The 25,585-nt window shown below is 42.0% G+C and overlaps 1 protein-coding gene across 2 annotated transcripts in view; it reads right to left on the bottom strand.

Annotated features, from left to right (window-relative positions):
* Positions 1-25,585, bottom strand: part of LOC137324502 (Krueppel-like factor 3) — a 72,839-nt gene that overhangs the window by 12,159 nt on the left and 35,095 nt on the right. For both annotated transcript variants that reach the window (XM_067988860.1, XM_067988868.1), the window contains exons 4-6: positions 13,018-13,477; positions 8,585-8,662; positions 6,709-6,793 (exon numbers count right to left, since the gene is read on the bottom strand). In XM_067988860.1, the coding sequence (XP_067844961.1) occupies positions 6,709-6,793; positions 8,585-8,662; positions 13,018-13,477 (623 nt within the window). The remainder of the gene's footprint in view (positions 1-6,708; positions 6,794-8,584; positions 8,663-13,017; positions 13,478-25,585) is intronic.

A 25,585-nucleotide genomic window follows, 5' to 3' on the forward strand; every position in this document is an offset into this window, starting at 1 on the left:
AGAAACAACATTTCATTGATGGAAAAGAACCAGAATTTTCCTAAAATATAATTTTTTTGCAGTGAAATACATAAGTCTAAGAAATTTCCTTGTAAAAGGAAAAAGTACATTTTCTAGTAACTAAAGTAATGCATATTAAGATTAAGAAGCTAACCTTACCCAGCATTTTAAAAAGACGCACAATCCACTTGTAGTGTGTTACTCGTGGGTCTGAGAAGATGGTGAGGAGCTAGCACTCAGTGATTGTTTTTTTAATCTTCCCTCCCTCTTTAATATTTTGGACCTGAATGCCTGCAGGAATTTAATGCTAATTTTAATGTGAACTTTGCTGCACTGTTACCCGCTGGCAACTCTTTCTCCCTCAGTGTCCGTTCTGAGCTCCCGGTTGCCAGGGATGGCTGAGACAGAACACAGACAGGTTCCTCGAGCAAAGGGAGGCAGGTGGGATGTTGGCAGAGAGAAATGTAGCTAGATTATAGAAGCGTGCAGGTGTGAACTACCAATACGAAGTATGTTTCTCCCGGGCTGCAATCATAGGAACATGAGTAGGCCATTCAGGCCCTCAAACCTATTCTGCCATTCAATTAGATCATAGCTGATCAGTAACTTATCTCCCTTTACCCGCCTTGGCTCTGTAACTCTTAATACTCTTGCCTAACAAAAATCTATCAATCTCAGTTTTGAAATTTTCAATTGACATTGTCTCAACAGCTTTTTGAGGAAGAGGGTTCCAGATTTCCACTGAGTTCAGTTCAGGGAGACTCCTGGCCAATCTGGGAGTGGGTTGACAACCCTTGCTATGCTTGATCAGGGAGTGTCTTATGCTAGAGGTGAACTGAGGTTTGAAAGTGAGAAAGCATTCCATTCTCCAACACCAACATCCTTTATCTTGATGAGTACAAGTATTGCGTTTAGATACTGGTGAGGCAATTTGTTTTTTAGATTCTATAAAATTCTCCTCCAGTACCTTTTCTGTCTGTAAAAGTTCAGAACTCTGGATTTTTACTGTTGGAGCCACTCCTTCAATGTGTTACTAAATGTTTCCTGTTGTTTTGATACTGCCTTTAGGGTGTGGATGCTCTCAAACACTGATGTCAACACCTAAAAGTAGTTTCAGCTGTGGATCACACCCACAGGATGTCTGCAACAGAGTCACCACCTCACAAACAGATTTCCAAAAGGCTTTTTTGTTAGTTTGGTATTTAATATATCAAGAAGTTTAAATAGACTTTGGGGTGAAATTCCTGTATTTGCTAAAAAGTTAGAGAGAGATTTTGAGCAGGGAGCACAGTTTTATTCTCAGAATGACCTTGTTGTTAAAATGAGCTTGGATGGGAATTCCACCTCTTTAAATACAGATGATCACAGAATTGACCGTCTGTACTATACTGTCAGTAAACACATTATTATAAATAACTATATTAATTTTTTTAACCTATGCTTGAAATAGAAACTGGATATTAACGTGTGTGTAAGGGGGGGGATTTTTAAAAGGACACTGTACCTCTTGAAAAAAATCGCAGAAATAGTGTTGATCATTGTTTGTGTACACACAACATAATTGCAATGCTTCATTTACAATAGAAACAAGTCACTGTGTAACACAGACATCATAATTTCTTGCATATCTGGGTAATATGCTAATTTTTGGGGGCATTAATCGCTAGAATTATTGGTGATTTTCAGATTTCAAAATAGCGCTACAAAAGAAAAATCCAGTTGAACTGCTTTTATTCTAATTGGCAAGAATTATATTTAGCACTTTTTCTGTAAGCAGCTTAGATTCCATGCTACGTGGAATATGTTCTAATGTATGCACCATGAAATATTGAAGGCTCTCACTATATTCAAACCCTTTCATGAAATTCACATGTAAAGCCTCTTGGTCTTACTCATTGGACTTTGTGCGCTGTAGTGAAGATGCTCTTTCTACTATTTGTGATGTGGAGACTACCAAGCATCAGTTATAATACAATTGCAATAATCAAGCTGCATGTATCTGTTCTTTTGGCAAGTCACCAATCACAATAATTTGTATCAGGTTATTATTGTGAGAACAAATAGTCATTCAGGATGCTATATCAAGGCAAAATCAGCTTTAGGATTGCATTGACTATTCAACCCATTTCATTAATTAAATAAAAGGAAGAACCTACACACACAATACTGTACTCTCTTTAAAGATATTTCCTTGTAACTGAACTGATTTATTTTAGTCCTCGAGAAGAAGTAATGCACTAAAAACTTTGATGAACGCTGCACTGGCGGAGCAGTGATCTTCGTGAGTACATATGTCATTCTCACCTATTTTCATTCAAATATGACGAATGTTATATGCACGGAACAAGATTTTAGTAACTACTTAAGTTTAGATAGATTTTCTGTCCATTCATAGTCAATGATGGAAAATCTGGCTCAAATCATCTTTATTATACTTTATAGATTTTTTTTTTGAAAATCAACCTCTTTGTTAATCACTACAGATTCAGCAAGTGACTATGTCACAACTAATCATTCTTTATTGTGGATATTGTGACATTTCAACTACAGAGATCACTGGAGTCTGCCAAGAGGCTTGATGCCTATTAAAAAAATACCCTCAGAATGGAATAAACCATCTTCATGAATCCACTTGTTTATATGACAAAAGAAAATAACATATGTATGGAAGCAATTACAAGGATGCAATCTCACTTCAGTTGACAATTCACTCTCAGTTTATATTATCTAAACTCCACCATAAAGCTACTGCTTTATATGGCCAACCAGGATGATTACATTTTCAGCCTGAGACTGTACATGAAAATGCTCTAATTCACGATACATACAAATACGTTTGTTTTATATTTGTTCTAGAAGCATGGGCAACATTGGCAAGGCAGCATTTATTGCCCGTCCCTGGTTTCTCTGAGGGCATTTAAGAGTCAACCACATTGTGTGGGACCGTGGAATCACATGTAGACTGATCAAGTAGGGGTGGCACGTGCCCCTTGCTGATGGGCATTAGTGAACCAGTTGGGCTTTTACAACAATCTAGCAGATTTCATGCTAGCTCATAGATTACCAGATTTATTAAGTACAAATTCATAACCTGCTATGGAGGGATTTGAACTAATCACCTCTGGGTTGCCAGTCCAGTACCAAAACCACTAGGCTACCGTACCAGCATTAATCATATTGGAAAAAAAATCTTCTACCACAAAACAAGCATTACCTAACACGTTTACAATGTTATTGAATCATGTACAGCTGACAACATATCAGAGCAAAGTGTAAGCATGGGGGTGTTCATAGAGATTATCTATTTATAACAAAACAGTTGATATTACATTGTAAAGGGGCCATTAAGAAACTTTATGTGCATTGTAGGATTAAAGGAATGAATGTAAGCATATTTTATTAGCTCTCCTGATGGCTCAGTGAGTAGCTGATCAATAAAGACTATAAAGGTCCCAAGGTGGATCCTTGCTCAATGCTTAGTTTCATGATCTAAACCAAAGTAGCAGTTGGGCTCTACAATTGACGTCAGCATCATGGGTCTTGGGGGGAGTGGAGTCATTGGCCCTGTAACTGTTATCCAGTGAATCCCACTGAAAGGTGCGCAAGGGTGGTTATAGAATGAGGATAGGATTGGGCTCAGTTGTGATTACCTCCCCCCTCCTCCCGTCCCGCCATATTGAATAACTTGCTAATACTCATTACCTAGGTTCATGAGTGAAGAATGGTCACTTGATGAGGTATGGGAATGGCACCCACTGAAATGTAATCCAGCAAGGTGTTAATGTCTGCAGGAAGGGAGGGGAGGAAATGGTCAGCAAAAGGAAGAAAAACATACTTCAATAACTACATAACTTCCTAATATTTTGGTGGAAGTGTTCTACAGCAGCAATGTTGTACAGAATATAGTGTTCTCCTCTTAATGGTAGAACAGGTTCAATACTTATCAAAACTGTTTACACCCATCAGGAATTGTATAAATATACTGGAGTATAAGAATTAATTTATGTAGCAAGCACTGTTTCATGTTGATAAAAATTAAAAGGGCAATTTAGTTCAACAAAAAACACCTAAATGACAATAGTCTCTAGGGCTACATTTTGTGCAACTCTGGTAAAGATGAATAACAATGCGTAGGTGTGATGAGATCCGATACTGAATCATTAGATGAACAACTAACACACGCAAGTGCAAAGATGAAGACAGCGATCAGTAAGTTGATGTATACACTGTGTGCATAGACTGTGAAATTGTACACTTAAACTAAAATGATACCTCATCGAGTAATGATGACTCAATCACAACACAGTATTGAGGGTGTGGACTTGATAGGAAAATTGTTGCCACAGACTATGAATTTTCCAATGTGGGAAATCATTGCCCAACATCAATATAACATTCACATGTTCCGTGATTTCTTGTCATTATCGCCTGAACCATGATAATTTATTAAATATCATCATCATAATTAGTCCTCTAACTGGCAGTTATAATTCACAGAATCTGAAAGGAGTGCTACCATTCATGAATCCAGAGCTGTCAGCGACCTGTCATTGTTAGATGTTGCACAACATCTATTACCAGAAAACTCTTAGGAGTAAACATTTATCATCTCACATTCGGAGAATATGGAATGTAACCAACATACATAAGTAAGGTAACATAGTGACAGGGACTATTTTAAGCTAGAGATACAATTTATGGTAGCTGTCCATTCTCCACAAGCACCGAGGGTCACAGTAACAAAAGACTGCAAACCTGTAAATAACTCCATGTGATAAACATAGTGGAGGAAAATATTAACGACACTTCCCTAAGCTTAACCGTCAAAAATGAACACAAACCCCAACATCTCAAAATCTCAGTAACTCTCTCATGCACCTTCACGGCATCACTACATCTTGACTACCCAACTGAAAATACCAGAGTAGATTTTACGAATTCACACTACCGCCATGAAGCTTCAAGCATCAGGAGCATACATTGGAATTCAGTTGTGGATAATCCTGCAGGGCCTAGTGACCTCTGTACCCAAATTCCCGATGTGCGCTCCAGGCACTCAGAGCTGTGTGCTGGAAACATGAATTTTAAAATCTATCCTCTACTTTGTATCTCAGATTAAGTTTCTGACAGCTTTACATGTTTTTTAGTAGCACTTAGCGTAGGCTGGAGTCCAATCAGATCCTCCACAGGCTAAGCTTGGCAGCCACTGACTGCCTCTTCAATGTCCAACTGTAAACGAATAATATCACTCATGGATTCTATGATACAATTGTTGTGATTTTTCTATTCTATAGCAATAATGGCTCTAGATCAGAAACCTTTAAGCTATGACTCACTCCTTTGTTGGGATCACCCTCATGTTTCCTACATTACAACAGTGACTGCACTTCTAAAGTACTTCATTGGCTGTAAAGCACTTTGGGGCATCCTGAGGTTGTGAAAGGCGCTAAATAAATGCAAGTTTTTCTTTTTATGTGTAGAATGAACATCATATTCAATACCTCACTGTAAAGTGTCCTTTATTTATCACATTTGTATGGAGAAATATCATTGGAATAGCAATAACATGGAAAGGGAATAACATTAACATTAATTTAAAAGGTTAACAGTGCTACATACTCACATGGGTCTGCATGCATATATTTCCATTTGTTTTTATGATAAATGATGAATTAAATTTTAATTCAATTTTTGCTCTTTACAAAAAAACACTTAAAGTGCATGGTGTCCTATCTCTTTGAGAAAAAGAGTCTAATTTTTAAAGAAGATTTTGGTTTCTCTAGCTACAATTTACTAAAATGAAAAGTCGTTCAGTGCAAAATGAACTGTTAATGGACTAACCTCTGCCATGGTTATTTTCGTAAATGAGGGGATAAAACTGAACAGTAAGTCATCTGAAGTAGCCAGAATGGACCCACATAGAATGGTGTGCCTCCTCCTCCCTGCCAAGCATACTGCTGGTACCAGAACAGGGAATCGCAAGACTATCACAAGCCAATGTTTTTTTTACACTAATAGAACATAAAAATGCATATACTGCAAATGTGACTGTTATTTATACTTGTACAGTAAGGAAAAAGTGAGCTGACAATATGATAAAGCCATAATCCGGGAGCATTTCAGATGCTAAATAACATGAGTCAAAGAATTAATTATTGGCATGGCATTTCTTCAATCCTTTGAACTTCAGAAGAGCTGGGCATGGCTTGATAATGAATAACTGATAATTCCACCTGTCTATTGTTAACTTGGCATTCAATATAATGTTCTGTCACAGCAAATAAAAACGCAATAAATCAAAATCCCGGGAACTGTTTTTATACAATTCTCGATCCAACATGCAACAGCCACTCTGCGCTTATACAAAAGACTTCTGACAGCCCTCCTAATATTGGCTGAATGTGAAGTTTAGTTGCCCTTCCATGGAAACAGAAACCTTCCTAAAATCTGTAGGCCTACATTCCTTAGAGGCATACATCACATGTATAAATGGAATGAACGACAGGTCGGGTGGCTCAGTGAAGCAGTACTTTAGAGCAGTAACATGCTGTGTCAGGGGTTGATAGAATGGGGAGGGAACTTCCCTCAAACTTTCCCCTCCTTTCCCTCCCTAAGATTTCCCACACAGATCATTTATTTTAATATTTTGTGCCTCCATATTAACTCTTGAAATAAAAACGGTTTAGAAAAGGTGCACAAAGTACTTACTCATGTGATGTAACTGGCTGCACAGGACTGAGAACTGAAGAAGACACCTCGTCTAACAGATCGAAATCTGGCTCGCACTTTATTGCTTTCATCATCATGTGATTTTGTTCAGTTAAGCAGTTGAGTGAGTCAACAGAAAATGAAATGAAACGTTAGTCAAAAACAGACTTCAAGGCACGTGATAACATATTGACCATGAAGATCAGACTCTTAATATTCAGCAGTAAGCAGCATCTCACCCTATACATCACTTTTATTTCAGTTACCGTATTTTTAAAATGTTTTTGTAATATCTTTGCAGTGTGTTGCTTTGTAATAAATTATAAAAGATGAAATATAAATAATGATTTTCAATCCTATTGGCTTAATGTGGAAATAACTGACATATTTCTGCATGTATTTGCCTAGAGGAGATTTGAATGTTTGGTCTAGAAATATCCAAATATAGCTCCTCAGTGGCTTAATGAGTTTTTCTGTGTGTAATGGAGCCACACAGACCTGGAAGGTCCCAGGTTTAATCCTCTGCCTGGGCTGAGTTAACTGATCTGAGAGTGACAGGATAGGAGCTACAATTGTTCTCAGAGCCCCTGTGGGAGATCTCTCGCTCAGTGCTAACCGAGCTGGGCGTGTGCGTGTGCGTGTGTTTGTAATTCTGGTCATTGGATGAGAACAAGAGGATAGGATTGTGCTTGGAATAGCCTCCAACACTCTCTGTCAAACCTCACACATGAATAATGGCCGATTGAGGGAGGTACCACAGATAGCGCATGGAACTGAATCCCAGCAAGGAGTCAATACTGTCAGGAGAGAAGGGAAGGGGGAGGAAAAAAAGGTCAAAGGGGAAAAAAATATATTTAAAATGGGTGAATGTCAACTGAATTAGATCTCCCAACATCTGAAATGAAGTAAACACAGTAAATGCTGGAGAAGCTCAGCAAGTGAGGCAGCATCTGTGGAGAAAGAAATAGAGTTAACGTTTCAGGTCGAAGACCTTTCATCAGAACAGAAAGAACCTTTCCAGCATCCACAGTATTTTGCTTTTGATTTGAAATGAAGTAGCTGGAATGAATAACCTGAAATAGGACAGTACAAGATAACTGATGAGAATTTATCATCAGCCCCCTTGGTGTTCATCTTCAAAAACAATTGCCTTAACACAGAAGCACAAGAAGTGTTGAAGACAACCTGATGGTGCAGCACACAGGCAGTCCAACACACTATATTAATAGGCAGTAGCCCGTAGGCTTGCACCTGAGGTTCCTGAGAATTTGAATTCAGTTGAAAAAAATCTGGAGATAAAAAGCTGCATCGGTAAAAAAGTGACCATGAAGCTGCCGGATTGTCATAAAGACCCAACAAGTTCACTAATATCCTTTAGGGAAAGAAACCTGATGTCCTTACACAATCTGGCCTGTATGTGACTTCAGTCCCACACCAACACGTTGATTCTTAAATGTCCTCTGAAGTGGCCTAGCAAACCGCTACAAATAGCAGTTCAAGAAGGCAGCCCACCACCACCTTCTCAGGGCAACTAGGGTTGGGCAATAAATGCTGGCCTTGCCAGCGATGCCTAATTCTAAGAATGAATAATGAAAAAAAAAAATTCCTTTGATAGTCAGTGAATCTCTGATTGGCCATTAGGGGATGGCCCTGAGTAGAGGACAGGTGTTTGCTCATAAAGAAAATGGATAGGGCAGAAATTATGGGGCTCCACTGCCAGTGAGGAGCCTCATTAGGTACGAGTGCAGGCTCCAGAATCTGGCCTACAATGCTGTAATTTTATCTCCAACCTGCAGTCCCAGCTACCGAGGCATCACACCAGCAGTGGAGCCTTGCAATTTCTGCACTAACAAGTCACTGTGACATTCTTACTTACCTCCTCTTGGTTGGTCACAAAACTGCCCATGCTGTTGCCTGGAGAGATGTCGAGTAAGAGTGCAATGCAAAGGAGAACCTACGGAGGGAAAAGAAATTTAAAAATGGGAAAATACACAAGAAAGCAATGCACGTGTCACATTTGTATTTCAATGTTGATTACTTTATAAGCACATTTTGGGCTGGATTTTCCTCTGCTATCCTGCCCAAAATCAGGTCAGATAGTGGTGGAAAATGGAGTGAGGAGGCCTACCACTGCCTCCCAGCCTTGACTTCCATTTTGCTCACCCCATCCCTGCTGGGACTGCCACTCCTTCGCTGCCTGCTATATGAAAATACTAGCAATAGGCAAGACCGGCTCTTCTGTACCACTGATCTTCTGTTATTGCCATTTCTGTTATTGCCGTTCCTCGGGACTGTCTGGTGGAAGGTGGAGGTAGATCTAGGGTGGGAGCGGTCATGGCCCTGACATGCAGACAATGTAGGAAAAGGCCTAGTTGAGGCCTTCTCTCCTCCAATCTTGCTCCCATCCAGATACTTCTGTACGCCTCGGTCTCTCTGGCTCTGCTGAGACATACAAATCTGCTGCTTCTGCTCCCTTAGCGAACAGTGGTCATAGTATTATAAGGTTTAGATTAGTTATGGAAAAAGACAAAGAGCAATCGAGAGTAAAAATACTTAATTGGAGGAGGGCCAATTTCAGTGGGTTGAGAATGGATTTGACCCGGGTAAATTGGAATCAAAGATTTGCAGGCAAAACTGTAAGCGAACAATGGGTGGCCTTTAAGGAGGAAATGGTTTGGGTACAGTCTAGGTACATTCCTACGAGGGGAAAAGGTAGGGCAACAAAAGCCAGAGCTCCCTGGATGATGAAAGAGATAGAGAGTAAGATGAAGCGGAAAAAGGGGCGTGAGACAGATGTCAGGTTGATAATACAAGTGAGAACCATGGTGAATATAGAAAGTTCAGAGGAGAAGTGACAAAGGAGAGAATATGAGAATAGACTGGCGGCCAACATAAAAGGGAATCCAAAAGTCTTCTACAGGCATATAAATAATAAAAACGGGTAAAAGAGGATGGGTGGGGCTGATTAGGAGATCTACATATGGTGGCAGAGGGCGTGGCTGAGGTACTAAATGAGTACTTTATATCTGTCTATACCAATGAACAAGATGCTGCCAAAGTCACAGTAAAAGAGGAGGTAGTTGAGATACTGGATGGACTAAAATTTGACAGAGGAGGTACTAGAAAGGCTCGATTTACTTAAAGTAGATAAGTCACCCGGTCCAGATGGGATGCATCCTAGGTTGCTGAGGGAAGTAAGGGTGGAAATTGCAGAGGTGCTGGCCATAATGTTCCAATCCCCTTTAGATATGGGGGGTGGTGCCAGAGGACTGGAGAACTGCAAATGTTACACCCTTGTTCAAAAATGGGTGTAAGGATAAACCCAGCAACTACAGACCAGTCAGTTTAACCTTGGTGAAATGATAATCCGGGACAAAGTTAACAATCACTTGGACAAGTGTGGATTAATAAAGGAAAGCCAGCCCGGATTTGTTAAAGGCAAATCGTGTTTAACTAACTTGATTAAGTTTTTTGTTGAGGTAACAGAGATTGTTAATGAGGGCAATATGGTTGTTGTTGTGTATTTGGACATTCAAAAGGCTTTTGATAAAGTGCCACATAATAGGCATGTCAGCAAAAATGAAGCCCATGGAATAAAGGGGGCAGTGGCAGCAAGGATATGTAATTGGCTAAGTGACACGAAACAGAGAGTAACGGTGAATGGTTGTTTTTCGGACCGGAGGAAGATGTACAGTGGTGTTCCCCAGGGGTCGGTACTGGGACCACTGTTTTTTTTTGATATATACTAATGATTTGGACTTGGGTGTACAGAGCACAATTTCAAAATTTGCAGATGACACAAAACTTGGAAGTGTAGTAAACAGTGAGAAGGATACTGATAGACTTCAAGAAGACATAGACAGGCTGGTGGAATGGGCGGACACATGGCAGATGAAATTTAACAGTGAAGTGTGAAGTGATTCATTTTGGCAGGAAGAATGAGGAGAGGCACGATAAACTAAATGGTTGAATCATAGAAAGGCTACAGCATGTTCCTGTACCCCTTTTAGAATTGTGCCCTCTAGTTTATATTGCCACTCCTCGTTCTTCCTACCGAAATGTATCACTTCGCATTTTTCTGCGTTAAATTTCACCTGCATCGTGTCCGCCCATGCCACCAGTCTGACTATATCCTCTCGAAGTCTATTACTATCCTTCTCACTGTTTACCACCCTTCCAAGTTTTGTGTCATCTCAAATTTTGAAATTGTGCCCTGTTCACCCAAGTCCAAGTCATTAATATATAAGAAAAGCAGTGGTCCCAGCACTGACCCCAGGGGAACACCATTGCACACCTCCCTCCAGTCCGAAAAACAACTGTTCACCACTACTCTGTTTCCTGTCACTTAGCCAATTCTGCATCCATGTTGTTAAAGCACCCTTTATTCCATGAGCTGCAATCTCCTTGATAAGCCTACCGTGAGGCACTTTATCAAACACCTTTTGAAAGTCTACATACACCACATCAACTGCATTGCCCTCATCTACCCTCTCTGTTACCTCATTAAAAAACTATCAGGTTAGTTAAACACGATTTGCCTTTAACAAATCCGTGCTGGCTTTCCCTAATCAATCCACCCTCATCCAAGTGACTGTTAATTCTGTCCCGGATTATCGTTTCTAAAAGTTTCCCCACCACCGAGGTTAAACTGACTGGCCAATAGTGTACAATTCTAAAGGGGGTGCAGGAACAGAGAGACCTGGGGGTATATGTGTACAAATCTTTGAAGGTGGCAGGACAGGTTGAGAAAGCGGTTAAAAAAGCATACGGGATCCTGGGCTTTTTAAATAGAGGAATAGAGTACAATAGCAAGGAAGTAATGTTGAACCTTTATAAAACACTGGTTTGGCCACAACTGGAGTATTGAGACCAATTCTAGGCACCGCATGTTAGGAAGGATGTGAAGGCCTTAGAGAGGGTGCAGAAAAGATTTACTAGAATGGTTCCAGGGATGAGGGACTTTAGTTACGTGGATAGACTGGAGAAGCTGGGATTGTTTTCCTTAGAGCAGAGAAGGTTAAGAGGAGATTTCATAGAAGTGTTCAAAATCATGAATGGTTTAGATGAAGTAAATAAAGAGAAACTGTTCCCATTGGCGGAAGGGTTGAGAACCAGAGGACACAGATTTAAGGTGATTTGCAAAAGAACCAAAGGTGAGATGAGGAAAAACTTTTTTATGCAGCGATTAGTTATGATCTGGAATGCGCTGCCAGAAACGATGGTGGAAGCAGATTCAATAGTGGCTTTCAAAAAAGAATTGGATAAATACTTGAAGGGAAAAAATTTGCAGGGCTACGGGGAAAGAGCGGGGGAACGGGACTAATGGGATTGCTCTTACAAAGAGCCAGCACAGGCTCGACGGGCTGAATGGCCTCCTTCTGTCCTGTAACCATTCTATGATTCTATGATTAAGATCCCTCACTGGTGCTATAGCAATCTACCCATAGCAGCATTGCTTTAGTTTCCTCTTTGACCCTGGCAGGCTCGCTTTTGGTGATGGAAATCCCACTGGGAGTGCACCGTAAGTGGCAAATAAACTCTGACGCAGAAAAATAGGTCAGAGTTATGAGGGGATCGGAGAGTAGTGTGAAAGTCCTGCTCTGCCGCTACTCTGCCACTGGAAGGAAACTCCAACCCATAATGTAAATATACTTAACCACATTTTTGATATTTGTGGAAAATTGAATAATTTTGAAATAAGTTATGTCTTTAAATATCAACTTGGCTCAGTGGTAGCACTCTCACCTCTGAGCCAGAAAGTTATGGCTTTAAGCCCCACTCCAGGACTTAAGCACACAATCTAGTCCAACACTTTAGTGCAGCACTGAGAGAGTGCTATATTGTTAGAGGTGCCATCTTTCAGATGAGATGTTAAACCAAGGCCCCCCTCTGACCCCTCAGGTGGACGTAAAAGATCCCATGGCACTATTCGAAGAAGAGCACCGAAGTCTTCCCGACGTCCTGGCCAACATCTATCCCTCAACCATCACCACTAAAACAGATTTACTGGTCGTCCATCTCATTGCTATTTGAGGGACCTAGTTGTGTGTAAATTGTCTGCCCTGTTTGCCTACATAACATTGTGATCACACTGGTTGTGAAGTGCTTTGGGATGTCCAGAGGATATGAAAGGTGCATTTTAAATGCAAGTTCTTTCTTTCTTCTCTAAGATTTTGACGATAATCTCATACAGGCTGCAGTGTAATCACTAGTGCACGCACTAACACAACAAAAGGACAAAGTCATTCACCCTGCAGACTTCTTTGGCCTGTATAGATAGTATAATGTACTCCCAGTAAGTGCACTCACCTTGTTGATTACTTCTCATTTCGTCCTGTACCATAGTAGGGACCATTATAGGCTGCGTATACACGACCGGCTGTACTACCACTGGGTGAATAACCGAGTACAAGCCTGAGCCTGCGATGGGCGAACGGGATAAGAGTGGAGATGAGAGCATTGTAGGAATGGTTAGCGGCATGCTGATAGGAGGCTGAGGTGACCTCTTATTGGGTGAGCTGGAGCTTGATATATTCATTGTAGGAGATGTGGGAGTTAGCATAGTCAATGAATAGGGGGAGGAGGGGGACATACGTGGAGAGTGTCTTCTGTTCACTGAAAGGTCTACTGGCTCAATTTGGCCTCCATTGGCCTCAAGCGATTGAAAGAGTCCACTATGGCAGCCATGGTGCGGTGAGTAAATGATGCTGTGCTTATTCTCAGATTTAATATCATTCTTTATTCGGACCATGTACCCTTGTTGGAATGGCTGAAAGAAAAGGTTGGAAAATTATTAGCCATGTAGAAATTCAAAACTACAGCTCTGAAATGACTCAATTAGAAACTAGCATACACACACTTAATGTTTTAATCTGGAATTCCTCTCCATGATTTTAATGGAGATATAACACAGTGGGTTAACATTTCTGCTAAAATAATGGAGAGAGGAACTTCAGATAAAGACATTAAGCATTCACCAGTAGTATTTCACAGCACCAGTACCAAAATCATCTGATGCTACGATACAGAATAGTAGAATTGTCATTTAAATCTGCCAGCCACAGGCAATGAGGTTTGTCACGTTTGAAGTAGGCCATCTGCCAGATGAAGTGTCTTTCAGTAATGGAAAAACTAATATTTGCCATCATAGGCCATTTACAAACCTAGTACCTGTAGCCAGCCATGAAGTGGTATTGCATTCTAGGAAACTTTTCCTTCAGCCTGGAGAGTGTAATAGGTTGAGACAAAGATTTCTCCATGGTCCTAGTCAGTGACCTTCAATGAGGGGCAGAAGTGGACCCCAGTTATGCTCGGGAAGAATCCACTACGCCTCTTCTCATTGGTCGTACTAACCTCTGAAGATGCCCTAACCTTTTGCAAGGCGGAATCTCTGGCCCCATCCACTCCACGACACTGGCCTTGTAAAGTGTTAGTGGAGGCGTTGCTCCTTACAAGGCCCTGTGGGAATTTCCTTTGCAGGCCGGGATCCGGTATATTTTCCAGCCCTTCCACTACACTTCCTTCTGAGTTAAGGCCGGAATGCATTGGAAGGGCTGAGGGCCCCATTATACTTAAGTGGACATTTTTGGATAATTTCAAAACCTTTAAAGGTATTTCAAACAAATTGACTATCAACTGAGCATCCTCATAACAGATTCCAACCCAACCTCTTATTCACAACACTATGCCTAACAGTGTTGTCTTTACCTACCCTAAAGTTTTAGCAAAAGCAACATGGTTCTCAGGATGCCATGTGCAGGGGACCCTTGGACATAATGCTTCATATAATTGTAGCATTATTATATGCTCCTGCAGTTTCCATAACAGCTAAAATTAATGTCAACATAATCGCACAGTTATATTTTGTTAATTAAGTGTAGTAGTCTTATTCATTTTTCTGCCCTCCTGTTCAACAGATGTTGGTTGTCTCCTCACACCCCATCCCAGTAGCCACTTTTTATGTGTGAGCCTAAACAATGAACAGCAGCAATCTAGACAACCCAAGATAGTGTCAGAGAGGAGACCAGTCCTGTTCTCACCCAACATCCACACAGCCAAGTCACTAGATAGCTACCAAGATTGGGAACCTTGGCTGATTTGTCCCATCTCCAGTGCAGTCTTTAGCTACCCTGATAATTTATGAAGAGGTGGAATAGTGAAATGCCTGTATTTCACAATGCTGAGTTATAGGTATGTGCGATTATGAAATGTATTCAGGAGTCAGACTGTTTCACCCCTTTGATGGCACCACTAATAATGGCACTGTGTAGCTGAACCATACAATCCGGGAAGCTCTCATTCATTTCCTGATCTGTGAGAGTTAGCTGATCTCAGTTTTGACAGCAATGGGGTCACTACAATCAGCCTCAGCACCTCTCCAAACAGAAAATGATTTGTCAAATACTTATTCATAAAGTTACTTCTCCCTTAAGCTTCTAAGAACTGAAAGTATTTTCTGCTTCTTAAAATACAAATTCATTTCTTTCCTGTCAGGATACTAAAGTATGAATGTTTAATGCATTCATCTGAAACCTCCCTCTCCTCTATGGTGGTGGAGGTGTTGCCCATTCTTTTAAGCACGTTAATGTCTTAAGTAAAATAGGGGCGGGAGGAACTTCGTCCAAATGCATTAACCATTTGTATGCTTGCACTCGACATAATTTCAGGGACAGTGGGGACAATTCTAACCCTATCCACCTGGTGGGGGGGCACTTAAAATCGGCCATTACTTACCCACTCTGGAGCCTTTGGGAGCTGACAGATTCTGATTTTCACATGCTTCCTGAGCAGGTGGCAAGGAAACCCACCAAAAGCCAGTGTGGTCCTTTTGTATGTTGGGTTCCGATGGTGTCATCAGAACACAACCGCAATTTTAACTCGGCAGCCTGAGCGGGAAGCAGCAGTGTGTTTCCCGCCAGACCAATCCAACGGGGAAGAGGATTGGGGCCAGAAGAGACCTGGTGATGCCAGGAGGAGCTGGAGTGCTACTGGGGAGTGGGTAGCACAGTGGTTTAGCACTTTTAGCAGCTGAATATCTAAGGCATTCCTTCACTCACTGTAGATTAAAAAAGATGGAATAAAGTGCAGTTAAAGTTACCTACATTCAAAAAACCTGCTGTTGGGGTGAAGCAAATGGCACAATCAAAATACAGTGGAAGGGTTTGGCCCTCCTTCTTTAATGAGGAGCTGTCTTCATGTAAAGTGCTCGGCAAGCCTCGTTTTAAGTTTGCCAGACATTATGATGTGAAGATGTAAATCATGCAGAAATGTGTTAATGTATTACAACAATATCACGTATTGCTCATATTCATGTAATCATGTTGAAAATGACATGAATGCTGAAAGGGGAGGGGAAGATGTGTTTGGTGGTGGGATTGCGCTGGAGCTGGCGGAAAATGATATGTGGAGGCTGGTGGGCTGAAAGGTGAGGACAAGGGCGACCCTATCATGGTTCTGGGAGGGAAGGGAAGGGGTGAGGGCAGAAGTGCGGGAAATAGGACGGACACGGTCAAGGGCCCTGTCAACTACAGTGGAGGGGAATCCTCGGTTGAGGAAAAAGGAAGACATATCAGAAGCACTGGTGTGGAAGGTGGTATCGTCAGAACAGATGCGACGGAGACGGAGAAACTGGGAGATGGGAATGGAGTCCCATCACCAATCACATCTTCCCCTCCACTCCCCTTTCAGCATTCCGAAGGGACTGCTCCCTCCGTGACACCCTGGTCCACTCTTCCATCACCCCCAACACCCGCTCTCCTCCTCACAGCACCTTCCCATGCAAGCGAGATGCAACATCTGCCCCTTCACCTCCTCCCTTCCCACCGTCCAGGGCCCTAAACACTCCTTCCAGGTGAAACAGTGGTTTACTTGTACTTCTTTCAATTTTGTATACTGTATTCGCTGCTCATAATGCGGTCTCCTCTACATTGGGGAGACCAAACACAGACCGGGTGATCACTTTGATGAACACCTCCGCTCTGTCCATAAGTGTGATCCTGACCTGCCGGTCGCTTGCTATTTTAATTCATAGAAACATAGAAAATAGGAGCAAGAGTAGGCCATTCGGCCCTTCGGGTCTGCTCCGCCATTCAAAATGATCATGGCTGATCGTCTAACTCAGTGCCCTGTTCCCGCTTTTTCCCCATATCCCTTTAGCACTCTGTCCTCGGCCTCTTACACTGTTCCAATGAAGCTCAACGTAAACTCAAGGAACAGCACCTCATCTTTCGATTAGGCACTTTACAACCTTCCGGACTCAACGTTGATTTCAATAACTTCAGATCCTAACCACTGCTCCCATTTTTTCGGACAGCAAGTGCTGGTAATGTAGGTTGTTTTACATGGAACTAGTGACAAACTTGGATTTTAGAAAATTGTACCTAGGGGTGGGACAGAAAATAAATTAAAAACCTGCCCTGCTGTTGTCCAGTTTTGTTTTATTCTTGTACAATGTATGGCCACCTGCTAGATCATGAGAATGGAGCAAGAAGAGGCTCTTGTTTCCTCAGGATCTTTATACTTTTGCTCGTTTCCTACATTACAACAGTGACTACATTTCAAAAAAGTACTTAATTGACTGTAAAGTGCTTTGGGACGTCCTGAGGTCATGAAAGGCGCTATATAAAATGGAAGTTAGTTGTTTGTTTCTTTTTTTCCAGATATTGTTAGCAGTCAATGTCAATTAGTGTGGCTGCCAATTCAATATTTCATGCTGATTTACATTTTTCTCCTGTTGACATATAGGGCTCGATTTTACATGTAAATTGCGGGAGCATTGGGCAACTAAAGCCGGCGGGATGATAATTAAAGAGCCAAATGTAGCTCATTGAGGTGCTTAAGGCACTTTACTTGTGACATAGTAAGTAGTTAGAATGATTTTTAAATTTATCTGGGCGGCTTTCCCACAGCTTCTGATTCACGCCTAGTTTCACCATTGCATGAAGTTAAATCAACCCACCTTTCCACCCTGCTCCGATGTCCAATGTCTCTCTCTCCGATCTCCCCCTCTTCACCTCCCCCCGATCTCCCCTTCTTCACCACCGATCTTCCCCTCTCCTCTACCCGCCCCACCCCCCCCCCCCCCCCCATCTTCCATTCCAGCGCTGGATGACGTCTCGCTCGCTCTCTTTCTATTCTCCTCCCCTCCTCCACTCATATTGCAGCTCATGTCGGCAGCCAGCCTGTCAATCTGGCTGGCTGCCGGGCGCGAAACCCAGAGAGAACTTTAATCACCATCAATTACGATGTAATCACGTCAGAAACAGTAAGTTGTGTTTATTCGGGTTTGCCACACGCACCTTCACCCCCCCCCCCCCCCGCTGCCAACCTGCCACCATTTCAAAATTGAGCCCATAATGAATGTTTTTGGAACTCTGCAAATCCGCTGAGCAGGTGCTTATCCTGATGTTAAAAATATTGTTGTGCACGTTGTGTGTTAGTAATCTCAGCCAAGGCACAGTGGGGATACACAGAGCAGAGGCCAGTTGTTTCCCAATCCCATAGGGAGGGGTAATCCTCAGTATGGTCACCATGCCCTATTTATATACATCTCCTCCAAGCCGGACTGACAGGGACATTGGCGGAGGCCTGGAGCTGGACATGTGCTGCTCACCTGAGATTGATGGGAGATGCTAGGAGACCAATGAAAACAGAAGGGGAAAAATACACATTTTTTCCGACTCAAAAAATACACATCACCAAAACTATGGTGTTGGCTACATCTACCAAAGCACATAGTGCTGAGAGTGCCAAAGATATAACATTAGTCAGGGTACTTCACCAGACATCATCATCACATAAACCCAACCAACAATTTCCCTTCTGTCAAGGTATTTATAGATTATGTTAATATAGTGTCAAAGGTTTGTAGCATTTTGGTGAAAGAAGCAAGTGAGGGGTATAAGATTCCAGCAGCAAGAATTTCTTTCCATTTTCTTTGATTGGATAGATTGTTTTTTCCTGTCCTGTCCATTCCTATCTATAAAATACTGAAGAGTTATTAAGTTATTCTGCCTCCCATCCACAATTACTGCCAATTTTGCTTTCCCTTCAACATACATTGCTGAGAATGTAGTATCTACTTGAATAGTGGAAACTTGAATGTACAATACTGCTTCAGTGTAAAAAACAGCCTTCCTGCAAATCTTCTTGTTCAAGGTGCAAAGCTGTACCAATTAATTCAACCAACATCTAAATTTCTCCTTCTCATTATAAGGTACTTGAGAGCTTTCAAATTTTATCCCCGTCTCTCCAATTTAATGCATCACGGAGTGCTTTATCCTGAAAATTAACAGCAGTCTCATTTGTGCTGAACAGTCATTTTGAGCTTTGTTGAATATGAAACCTTATTTGTACTTTCAAACCTCTTGAGGTTGCATTTGCTTCATATCATGATGACCTGATCTAAGCACAGTTCCCCAGAGTCTATGGTGAGGGTTGTCTTAAATCTGAGAGAAGTATGGAATTAGATTTAATTATATTGCTTATCTGCGATAACTTTTCATTTAAAGCATATTTGCTGCAGGTATTAATATCAGTCTAATGCAATTCATCATCTCCACAGCCCCAGACAAAACTGAGGTCAAGAGGCAAGAGATTTTCCTTCGGATTTTAATTGGAGTGAATAACTCTTCATTCTTTGCCTTTCCCCAGCATCAACAACTGAGCTGAAAATTTATAACAAATACAAATTTGTAAAAACACATATAAACAGGATCTAATTCTATTGCTTTGATCACTAAGCAGGGATAGGTTCTGACTGATGTTTCCTTTGCTATTCAAACAAAACATATTGTAGGCTCAAAAGCAAAATACTGCGGATGCTGGAAATCTGAAATAAAAACAGAAAATGCTGGAAATACTCAGCAAGTGAGGCAGCATCTATGGAGAAAGAAACAGAGTTAACGTTTCAGGTTGACCAGCTGTAGGCTACCAGCCTCGTTCCGTTAAAATTGTTAAAACAAATTATCCAAATAAAGAAACACCTATGCTTTGGATAGAAGGACCCAATTAGTCTACCCTTGTTTTTACCACGTATCTCACTGTACAAAATAACGGTCACTTCCTAAACAAGAAATATCCATGACAGCAATTCATAAATGAATAATATTTTTCTGAGAGTGAGGGAGGATACTCTTCCTTTGTGGACACATCATGAGACCTGTACTGAGACAGAATTATGATCTTTGATGACTGCTTCAAGGTTTGAGTGTTTGAGGTGGTATTGGTAATTGGTGCTTTGCTGATGATGCCTACCTAGCTGTTGGCATTCAGTACTTCTGGAAGTAGCAATGAAATCCAAACCTGTAAACCTTGCATGATCCCTTTAAATAGCGCTGGTGGGGGGGTCCTCCATGCTGTTTACAACCTGGCAAATGTCTTATTTCTGATACAGCTCTTAAAAGCGTCACAGTTTTTTTTTTAAGTTCAGTTGGCTTTATTTTTAAAAAGGTATAGTAGCCTACTGGTTATGGTACTGGACTAGTAACCCAGAAGTTATGAGTTCAAATCCCATCATGGCAAGTCAGAAATTCAATAAATCTGGTATCAGGAAAAAAATGACCATGGAAGCTGTCACACTGTTGTAAAAATTCAACTGGTTAATGAAGTGGGACAGACTTAGCAGCCCAAAACTGGGCATACACGAGATGCTGTGAGCCATCATCAGCAGGATTGCATACCATCACAATCTGTGATCTTAAGGTCTCGCACCTCCCTCACTCTTCCATCGCCATCAAGCCGAGAGATCAACTCAGGTTCAATGGGGCAGCACCAGGCACACATTAGGATCAGCCAACAACCTAGTGAAGCTGCAACACAGGAGTATCTACATGCAAAACACCAAATGCTGCAGGAACTAAACAGAACAAAACAGTTCCAAAGCCAATGGATCTGTAGCCCTACTGCATCCTGTCAAGAATGTGCAGTCAGGCAACTAGTGGTAGCAGACTGAAGTGTTTGCAAGTGTCTTCAGCCAAAAGTGCCAAGTGCATAATATCACTGAGGCTCCATTGGAGAGAAGCTAATGTTCAGCCAATGTAGTTTACTCCACGTGACATTAAGAAGCAGTTGAGTACACTGAACATAGGAACAACGGGCTATAAATTGGGCCGTGTAGCACCCGTTTTGTAGGCACTCCGCATCCTCCTAAGGACCCAAAATGGCATCCGGAATACGCGTGCACACTTCCAGCATGACATGCGCTGCATGCCTTCTTGGTAAAGGCATTTGATCACGCGCAGTTAACAAACAATGGCACCATGTAAAGTGGGAGAATATACGGTAGATCAGTGTGCAATGCTGATTTAAAGGGACAGATGCGATTTTGGAACTCAACGCTCCAGCCAACGCACTGTCTTAACCACGTACAGCTGAACAGGTTGTAAACAGCATGGAGGACCCCCCCCCCCCCCCAGCGCTATTTAAAGGGATTATGCAAGGTTTACAGGTTAGTTGTTGGATTTTGCTTCTGGCTGCTGATGCATTTATACCTGTTTTTGGAGGTCTCCTATACTTGAATACAAGGACCAGGGAACATAGTCTAAAAATTAGAGCCAGGACTTTCAGGAGTGAAGATAGGAAACGCATCTACATGCAAAAGGTGGTAGAAGTTTGGAACCCACTTCTGCAGACAGCAGTTGATACTAACTCAATTGTTAATTTTAAATCTGAGATTGATAGATTTTTGTTAACCAAAGGTATTAAGGGATATGGGGCTAAGGCAGGTTTATGGAGTTAGGTCACAGATCAACTATGATCTCATTGAATGGCGGAACAGGCTTGAGGGGCTAAGTGGCCTACACCAGTTTCTATCCTCCTATGTTCCTATAATAAAGTTTCAATACTCTACGAGGAGTGGGCTGACTAGCTGACAGGCAACAGCAAGGGCACTGGCGGAGTGGCAGGGGTGGGACAGGAATGCTGTCATCCTGAGAGAGGACGGCAGGTTCATGTTCCATGGAGCCACTGCCACTTGCTGCCTCCTGTTATGCGCCACCTTCTCCTGCAAGAAAGCGGGATGTGTGTCAGTGAGTGTCCTGCAAGATGTTTGGGTGATGTACCTGTCATGGTTGACTAGCTGCCAGTGTGTGTGACCTGTGAGTTGTGGGTGTGCGGTTTGCAACAGCTGTAATGTGTGAGGGTGAGAGGAAGCATCTGATTGGAAGAGTTTAGTATTGATTGAAAGAGTTTGTTGGTAGGTGGCTGATGGGGGGTGTAGTGTGTGGAACAGTGGATGTGGCTAGTGGTGCAGTTGGTAGGAGACGCCACTTAACAGTTGACCTCACTCACCTTGACCACTCATGTCAAAGCATTGAACTTCTTCCTGCCCTGCATCCATGTTCATGGTGCTAGGAGTCTGGCATTGACTTTGTCCCCTACTGCCTTGGGAGCATATGTCTGGAGGGCCCCTTGCTCCCCTGTGGATATAGGATGTCCCTCCTTGCACCAAGGCCTCTAGTGCATCAGCAGAGAATCTTGGTGCACGGTCTCTCGCAGGCCCGGTACAAACTCAGATCAGCAGATTGGTGAGGTCTGGCGTGCAGATTGGAGGATGTGGGATTTAGTAGTGTGCAACCTTTATTCAATGTTTTAACATAACTCATCAGTTTGTAAACATAGGGATGGGACCTGCATCTGTGTTTTACGTGTGAGATGTCTGATCTCCGTTCAGACTCTGTGCGGACCTGTATGTTATATTTTGCAAATAAGAGGTGCAGGCTGCCTTTACCTGGTGCGAGCCACTTGCGATATCTGGACCCCCTGCTGGCGCAGCTAAGCCTGGCTGCTCGCAGATATTAAGTAAATCACCAGGCAGCATGAACGTTACGTGCTGCCTGCATCTCAACGACCGGGCGCAGGTTAATCGCGCACCGCGACCCCTGCGCCTGATTTCGGGGGTTATCCAATTTAACCCCCAACATCTCAGCTGTAGGCCTGAACACCTGTGCAATGGACCTGGCCATCCTTTAGCCAAGTTGCTCCAGAACAGCTATGACACTAGCGCCAACCCAACAATGAAATACATACAAAATATTCCCATCAGCATTTTACCAAGGGGAGGACATTCAATAAAAGTTCAGAGGTGCGCATGGTAAAACAGGCAGTCAAATAGGCTACTATTTTTTTTAAATGGTGGGAGCTTCACTGATGCTTCAGTAGTCTTTTGAACTACAGGACTTTTTGTGAATTTTTGTGAATCCATGGCTTTGCCAGATTAAGTGTTTCAGGATTCACCCAGAAAAGCCCAGGTGCACAAGGCTTGCTTTTCATGATACCAAATAGTTCTTAAATCTTAAAATCTGCACAGCCTGCAGGTTGGTAACAGATCATTCTCACTATTTAAATCATGATGATTATAATGTCTGGTCCCAACATGCATTTATAAAGTGATGCTTTACTGTTCTTTCAGGTATTAAAAAGTTCTGTGCTGTTAATTAATCCCATTCAGCAGCTGAATTTTAAGCACCAACTTTATAATCACCAGTAGGAAAGATATAGGGGGTGATTTTAAACCCCAAGAACGGGTGGGCTGGGGCTTGGTGGGAGTTGAAAATAGTTGTTTTTTTGGATCAAAACCCCAAAATTTTTGGACTTTGCATTTCCAATGCAAAGCCTGTACTTTTCCGCGTGACGTTAAATCCGGAAATAAAGCCGGGTTGTGGACGCGATCCAAAAAACAACTATTCAATTCCCACCCGGCCTCAACCAACCCTTTCTTGGGGTTTAAAATCACCCCCATAATGTTGTACATATTGCAAGGACTGTCACTGCAGGGTGCTGTATTAGGGCCACACAGTCATAGTCGAACTCACCATGTAATTTTCTACAGGCACGTTGCCTGCCTGCGTCCCAACACTGGATTAGAGCAGCAATGCCCTGACTGATCTTTGTAAAATTACAGTGACACTTATGATATGGACTGCAGCACTGTGACTGCCGATCACTTTGTCCTGATTTATATTTTGCCTTTTAGCTACTCTGATGGCTCCACCAGTTTATCCAATGAGTAGCTGAGCCATACGGGCCAGGAAGGTCCCTGGTTCAAACCACTGGGACTGTGCTGAGTCATAGAATCTCAGCCAGACAACGGTAAAGGCACAAAAAGTGGCCGTGTGCCCCCTGGGTTAAAGAGCAGAAAATTTGTCAGAAGATTCTGATTACATTTTGACCTGACATTTACAATTAGGCTTGGCTGGGAGTCCCCTAGCAATCAAATAGCTTTGTCAAGCCCTTGTCAATGCTCATATATAAATAATGGCCACCTGATGAAGGGTGTTGAAGGGTGACCTGCATCTGTGGACTGTATCCCAGCAAGGAGCCAAGAAGAGTAGTAAGCCTGAGGATCGGGAGAGTTTTGGAAACCAGCAAAGGACGACCAAAAAATTGATAAAGAGGGAGAAAACAGAATATGAGAGTAAACCAGCAAGAAATATAGAAACAGATTGTAAGAGCTTCTACAAGTATGTAAAAAGAAAGAGATTAGCGAAAGTAAACGTGGGACACTTAGAGGCAGAGACAGGAGAAATTATAATGGTGAATAAGGAAATGGCAGAGATGTTAAACAAATATTTTGTATCTGTCTTCACAGTAGAAGACATAAAAAACATACCGGAAATAGTGGGGAACCAATGGTCTAATGAGAGTGAGGAATTTAAAGTAATTAATATTAGTAAAGAAAAAGTACTGGAGAAATTAACGGGACTAAAAGCCAACAAATCCCCTGGACCTGATGGCCTATATCCGAGGGTTCTAAGAGGTGGCTGCAGAGATAGTGGATGCATTGGTTTTGATCTTCCAAAATTTCCTAGATTCTAGAATGGTCCCAATGGATTGGAAGGTAGCAAATGTAACCCCGCTATTCAAGAAAGGAGGGAGAGAGAAAACAGGGAACCTCAGGCCAGTTAGCCTGACATCAGTCGTCGGGAAAATACTGGAATCTATTATTGAGGACGTGGTAACAGGGCACTTAGAAAATCATAATACGATCAGACAGAGTCAACATGGTTTTATGAAAGGGAAATCATGTTTGACACATTTATTAGAGTATTTTGAGGATGTAACTAGCAGGGCAGATAAAGGGGAACCAGTGGATATAGTATATTTGGATTTTCAAAAGGCATTCGATAAGGTGCCACACGAAAGGTTGTTGTACAAGATAAGGGCTCATAGGGTTGGGAGTAACATATTAGCATGGATAGAAGATTGGTTAATGGACAGAAAAAAAAGAGTAGGAATAAATGGGTCATTTTCAGGTTGGCAGGCTGTAACTAGTGGAGTGCCACAAGGATCAGTGCTTGGGCCTCAGCTATTTACAATCTATATCAGTGACTTAGACGAGTGTAATGTATCCAAGTTTGTTGACGATACAAAGCTAGGTGGGAAAGTAAGCTGTAAGGACGACACAAAGAGTCTGCAAAGGGATATAGACAGGTTAAGCAAGTGGGCAAGAAGGTGGTAGATGGAGTATAATGTGGAGTTCACTTTGGTAGGAAGAACAGAAAAACAGAATCTTTTTTAAATGGTGAGAAGCTATTAAATGTTGGTGTTCAGAGGGATTTGGGTGTCTTTGTACACGAACACAGAACGTTAACATGCAGGTACAGCAAGCAATTAGGAAGGCAAATGGTACGTTAGCATTTATTGCAAGAGGGTTGGAGTACAAGAGTAAGGAAGTCTTGCTGCAATTGTACAGAGCTTTGGTCAGACCACACCTGGAGCACTGTGCACCGTTTTGGTCTCCTTACCTAAGGAAGGATATACCTGCCTTAGAGGCAGTGCAACAAAAGTTCACTAGATTGATTCCTGGGATGAGAGGATTGTCCTATGAGGAGAGATTGAGTAGAATGGACCTATACTCTCAGGCGTTTAGAAGAATGAG

This window comes from Heptranchias perlo, chromosome 1, assembly GCF_035084215.1.
Source record: "Heptranchias perlo isolate sHepPer1 chromosome 1, sHepPer1.hap1, whole genome shotgun sequence".
Lineage (NCBI taxonomy): Eukaryota > Metazoa > Chordata > Chondrichthyes > Hexanchiformes > Hexanchidae > Heptranchias > Heptranchias perlo.